We start from the raw sequence: 6,014 nt of genomic DNA on the forward strand, positions 1-6,014 counted from the left end.
ATTTCTTTCTCTCTGTGGATCGACGCGACAGCCCGCCTTCACCCTGCACTGCTAAGAGTACAAACTGGCCAACACCATCGCTTACTAACTGGCAAACACAATCGAGCAACGAGCTATTAATAGCGAGGCCCAACGAAACGTCGCCTCAGTTTTCTGCTTTTCCTACTCCCTTGGGTCTTGTTAAGAGTTTAACACATTCATGACAATGTATTCACTGTGAAAAATATCGTCGTAAATTTACAAAAGTTTTGTAAACTCGAATGATAATTTAAGTTGTAAATTTACGAGTGCAGATTTTTTACTCGCCTACGCCTATGGATTGTAAGTCGATACGTACTCCATGTATTTTTACGATTTCAAATTGTAATTTTACAACTTGCGTCAAGGAAAATTTTCCTGTAAACCTACCCACTTTTTTCACAGTGATTGCTATAAATTATGTTCGCTGGAAAGAGAGTTAAATGGCACCTTAATACTTAAATTCAAGTTAGCTTTCGGATTTCACCTTCGAGAAAAAAAACTAGCGCATGATTGACGACCATTGAGCTGAACGATTACTTAGCAAGTGTTTGCCTTACGATGAGCCGCTAGCAATGGCAGTGTGATCCATTTGCGCCGTGTTTTGTTCGTCCATCCCCCCGAGTTGGCGCTCCATAATTAATAAGCACTGCTGTCGGACGGGCCGTGTCGCCGTGTCGTATCTCGAACTTGGCGAGGGATCCACAGTGAGGAATGCTTGGGGGCTACAGGGGGAAAGTTTGAGTTTGTAAAATAACAATTTAAAAATGTAAAACTACATGTACTTGCTATCGTCATAGGATTCATTGACGAGCGTCGTAAATATACTACAAGTTTGTAAATCGAAATTATAAAACATGTTGCAAATTTACGAAGATATTTTTCGGTGATTCGAGGGCAGACAAGTACCTCTGCTCGGCGGGAGACGCCCGCCATGGAGCGGATAGGCAAACCATCGGACAGCGGTGCGTGCGCGGGCCGGGTGGCCTACGCTCGCTCCCGCAGGCGTCTGGACGCAGTCCCGCCCCGACTGGGCCAACCCGCCACGACGACGACGACAAACTTCGAGGGAAACAATAACCATTGTCACCGACGTTGATCTTTCTTTTGTCTGTTTCAGGTGAGCACCCCGCCGCGATGCAGAGGCCGTCGAACGCCTCGTCGTCGAGGTCGCGGTGCTCGGCCGCCCTCCTGGTGATCGCGCTCGTCGCCGCGCTGCTCAGCGCCAGATGATGAAGCCCCGTCGCGGTACCGCCGCGCGCCCCCAGGGGGGTCGTGGAGAGGGTGCCGACGAGGATGACCCCCCGGGGGCCGCCGGAGTACGCCGCCATGCGAGACGACGCGGGGCGTCGATTAGACTCCGCGCCCCGCCGCGCCGCCGCGTTGCCTCCGCGCGCCTCGAGGACCTCAAGGACTTGACACTGTTTCCTAACAAGTGCTGTTTTTTTCGGTCCCCTTCCCTCTATCGCTCCTCTCGTCGAAAAGACCGGGGCGGCGAAAGCAAGAGAGAGAGCGAAAGTGAAGGGGACGTGAGTGATGGGGCGATCGGGAGGGGCGTGAGTGACGCTGCCTCCCGCCTCTCTCGCGCGAGGCGGCGCGAAAATTAAGTCGCGAGTCGTGGTTCCGAGCGAGTTTCACCGCGGCGCGCCCGGACCCTGTTTGCGGTTGGGAACTCGTGCGCGCTAGCCGAGGCGCCAGCCGCCAGCTCTGTCCTCCCTCCGCCGTCCAGAGACACCCAGCTAACGGAGAGACATTCGGACTTCACGGCCAGCGGGCAGGAGCCCGACCCCAGGCCAGGCTCCAGATTGTGGTCAGTGATAACTCCAAAGTCCGGGCCGACTTGCTGGCAGGGATGCCGATTTTCTGTTTTCGGTTTTCGGACACGTTCTGCTGTTCAGAAACTCGAATTTTTGTTTTGCAGCGTAGGGTCACGTGATATTCTGCGAAGGTTTGATCCAAGCTTGGCCGTGGTTGTGATCGTACCTTTAAATTCTTTTTTTTTTTCGGAGGGAGAAAGTGAAAAAAATGATCGCCTTAATATCGATTCAATGAAAGATAATGACTGCTGGTATTTTGTAAGCTGATGGCGCAAGGGCGCAAACTTATCAAGGAGCTCGTTAAGAGCTGGTTAACAGGATGTGAGAGTTAATTTACTGTACCGAAAACCTCCTACGCTCTTATTTTTGTCCTAAATTGTTAATGTATTTACGTGCTCAAGTGCGCATTGCTTTCCGCTCATAGATCGCCCTGGTCTTACGGCCTAAACGTCCACACCGGGTTTTAATTGCTCAGGCTCAGAGGCTTTGTGAAGTGGAACCGCAACGCCTTTCGTTCATCAACCTCTTGTGAAAGCGTAGGATACCTTAGAACAATACCGTAAATAGATTCAATACAACACTTAGAGCCGAGCTGTCTAAGCGTGTGCGTGCAGGTGGTGTAAAATGAAGACTTGGTGCTCTAGGTTTCTCTACGATGCGCTGAGTCATAGAATGTGATAGTCAAGGCAGAATCGAGGGAAACGTCTATTTTCGATATGAAACCAAAGAAATTCACTTGATTGTGTATATTGCAATTTTGAAAAATCACTTCGTGTAATTGCATTAACACTGGTTGCCTGCCACTGGGCATGAGAGTGCGCATAAATTTACACATCCGTTTCTACTCTTCTTTTTGCCCCAATCAAGACTGCATTTAAAAACAACTTAAGTCATAGATTTTAAAAGTTGTTTTGAAATGGAGTGTTGAGAACGCTTTCCATACTTTTGATTTGGAACTACCGTTATTTGTGTGTCCCAGTTCAGATTAAGGCTGACCCCTTAAATACTTAAAGCCCGTATTTGGCTGCAGATTACCTATTATTGCTCTCTCATCCCAACCCTCTTACTCAGGTTTCCAGGTATAAATCAATGTAAATAATAATGTACTTAAGAAGATATTTTATGTTTATTGAAGATTGTATAAAATTGATAAAATGTAATATATTGTGTACAGATATTGAAGGATACGAATCGAGTGTGAAAGTGTGGGTGTCTTGTCTGAATATCTGTATGATGTACTACTTTTGTTTCTTGGTATAATTTTTCTCCCGTTTTATACACTGAACGTTTTACTCACTTGCATAACGATCATCTGTCCAGCCAAGATAGCCTTATCATGATAGGCTCACGTAGAATAAGAAGGGCTGTCAAAATCAAAATGGAGTCTTAGCTAGCTCATACAAAATTTCGTTACTGGAAAGAATGTTTGTTGATTTGGAAAGATCAAAAAAATGATAAAAAAAGGTTGCGTGTTACAATAAATTGTTTTGTAATATAAAGGTGATCTCCCTGTAAAAAAAATAAAAATAAATAACGTCTTCAAGGTTTATTTACAGTCTCCTCCTACCCCCCAGAGCAGGCAACCCTTCAGCAGAGTCGCTCTAATTCTTGTGCATGTGGTGCGCGGCAGAGCAGAGCCCAGCAGAGACCATCACTCGGGCGGCGGACCGGCGGCCGGAAACAGTAAGGAGGGGTAAGGGGGTAAGGTAACACAATGCCGAAAGTACACACGCGCGCAGGAAGACACGTGTCCCCGGAGACTTCCTGCCCGGCTTGGCCTCCGGTCGCCTCCAGTCCTACGTACCTTTACTCCCCCGCGCGGGGGCAGGCCGGGGCTGCGTGCGGAAAACACACGACGCGTATAGCGTTGCGGGCGCCACAGCGCAGCCCCGCCCTTCTGACGCAGCCACCCCCCTGGCCCGGTGATGAGACCCCGAAGGAGACACGGCGACGGCGCTCGTTACGGCCGCCAGCACACACGACGTCACACACGACGTCACACGCACAACGTCACGCACAACGTCACACTACTTGTGTGCTTGAAGGCGAAGGAGTGTCTGAAAGGTTATTTGGAGCAAGAGGAGAGAGACGGAAAGCAGGAACAACGCAAGGGGATGCATTCATCCAAAAAATGATGGGGGTATTTCTATCTCTCCGAACTGTTGGAATCGTGATTTTAAAAACCGAGTCCTAAAGTTGTACTTTATGCTTAAATTAAAGACAAAGACGCGATGAGCGATGGTACAATCCTTCTGCCGAGCGTTTTAGCACCAACTGTCTTAAACACAACCCTCTTTTCCGCGCGCGTCCTGTTTAATCTCTGATTATAATGGTTATAATGATTATAATGATTATAATGGTTTGGGGCTGTCAATTTCGGAACTATAAGGGAGTTCTTGCGTGAAAAATCCCAACAACAGTGGCCGGGGGGAAATGGCGAGGGGGGTAAAGAAAGTCGCCAAATTTGCGAATTCTACTTCTGGATTTTATATCAGTCGATTTACACACGATAGTTTGCAGCAGTGTCCTCGCTTGCGCCCATATCGCCCAGTTCTTGCTGCATAGGCCCGCGCGCTTGTAGGGGCGCTTAGCTGGGGGAGGGGAGTGGGCTCAGCCGCAATAAAACGAGAGAATCGCAATATGTTCATTGTTCTTTCCAGCCAGCACGCGCGCTTTCACACAATCAAGCCATCGGCGTTACCATTCAAATCCCCCTTCCCTTCACCAACCCCTGACCCCTCAACTCTCCCTTCGCGATGACAAACTGCTCGAATGTCCGGGGTTATGAAAAGAGTTCCTTCCATCAGCGCATGGACACAACCGCGCCAGCAGCTGTTATCTTGGGATTGGACCAACAGCAGCAGCAGCAGCAGCAGCCCCCTCTGAATGAGGTCGCTCCAAAGGCCTCCATCAATTGCAGAGAGAGAGGAGGGGAGCAGGGACGCACTCGGCACGCCCTGCAACAAGCCTTTCCCATCCCCCCTTTCCTCGTTTTGTGGTCCGAAATGAAACCCCAGTTACAGTCATATGCCACCTCCGAGCAAAACTTTCCCCCCGGGCAGCAACACCGCGTCGACGACGCGGTGACGACGGTCGTCGGAGGGTAGCGAGTTCTGCCCGACCATTTCGTCACCTTCCAGTACATTGGCACGATTTCAAAGAGCCCGCCCGCTCGCCGCCGTCGCCTTCGCCCTACATTTGTCAATAACGTTTCTACCTAAGTCGGTGCCCGTGCCCCAGCTCGCTCCCCACCTCCCCGGCCGCCGGCCAAACTTTGGGCATTAGTCTTGCCCCACTACACCCCACTGAGGACCCAATACGGCCACTCGCGCTGCAGCAGCGGCGACCGCGCCCCGGCGTCATTGCCAGGTAACTTGTGGTGGTCATCGCGGAGGCCGGCGCGGAGAAGAACGTCCCCGTCGTGGCGTCGCCACCGCTTACACCCGCTCCGACGGCCGCCTCTCACACATTAACGGGTAATGTCTTAAAGGTAAAAGGCGGTAAAAGGCTTTGCCTCTTCTTGTACGGAAGTATATAGATCTTGACTGTCTCGAGCCGAGATACTTTAAAGACGAATTTGAGATGCTGTGGAGAATTTCTGGAAACTGTATTGAGACAATTTATAAGCTGCAATAGACGTTCACAAGACAGCGTCGAGACAGTTGGATATTCCACAGATGTCTCGAGAAAGTCTCGAGAACGTCTCGTTTGGGAGACGTTGCTGACAAAGAATGGAATTATTTCCTAGAGACACTTTAGCGACACTCTCGATATAGAATGAATGGAAACAGCACTAGAAAGATGGCAAGCAGACAACGGCCCCGTGCGAAAGTCGAACCGAGAATCTTTCGCTTTCCGTCGTTTGCCAAAGGTAACAAACGACGATGACAGCCACACCTTGGTGCTGGCAGGCCACCAACGTGATCCTAGTCATCAGGCACAAGGCAGGCGCGCGGCAGAGCCAGGGGCAGAGCCAGCGGCAGAGCCAGGGGGAAAGCCAAGGGCAGGAGCCGCGGTCAAAGCCGGGGTCAGTGCCGCGGACAGTACGGGGCCAGGGGCAGAGCCGAGCAGTCCTTCACTATGAAGACAAGCGGACACCACCTTTTCAGTTTTTTCTTGATTCTCATCTGATTTTTAAAGATTCTGTTTAAAAAATGACATTTTTTCGGCTTTTTTTTT

General features: G+C 50.1%; 1 protein-coding gene across 1 annotated transcript in view; it reads left to right on the forward strand.

Annotated features, from left to right (window-relative positions):
* LOC113201892 (hemicentin-1-like) overlaps window positions 1-3,384 on the forward strand; it is a 12,476-nt gene extending 9,092 nt beyond the window's left edge. Inside the window, exon 3 of the mRNA XM_052267066.1 lies at window positions 1,139-3,384. Coding sequence (XP_052123026.1) covers window positions 1,139-1,251 — 113 coding nt within the window. The 3' untranslated portion in view covers window positions 1,252-3,384. The remainder of the gene's footprint in view (window positions 1-1,138) is intronic.
* The last annotated feature ends 2,630 nt before the right edge of the window (window positions 3,385-6,014 follow it).

The sequence above is a fragment of the Frankliniella occidentalis genome, unplaced genomic scaffold (genome assembly GCF_000697945.3).
Source record: "Frankliniella occidentalis isolate FOCC.00 unplaced genomic scaffold, Focc_3.1 Scaffold46, whole genome shotgun sequence".
Classification (NCBI taxonomy): domain Eukaryota; kingdom Metazoa; phylum Arthropoda; class Insecta; order Thysanoptera; family Thripidae; genus Frankliniella; species Frankliniella occidentalis.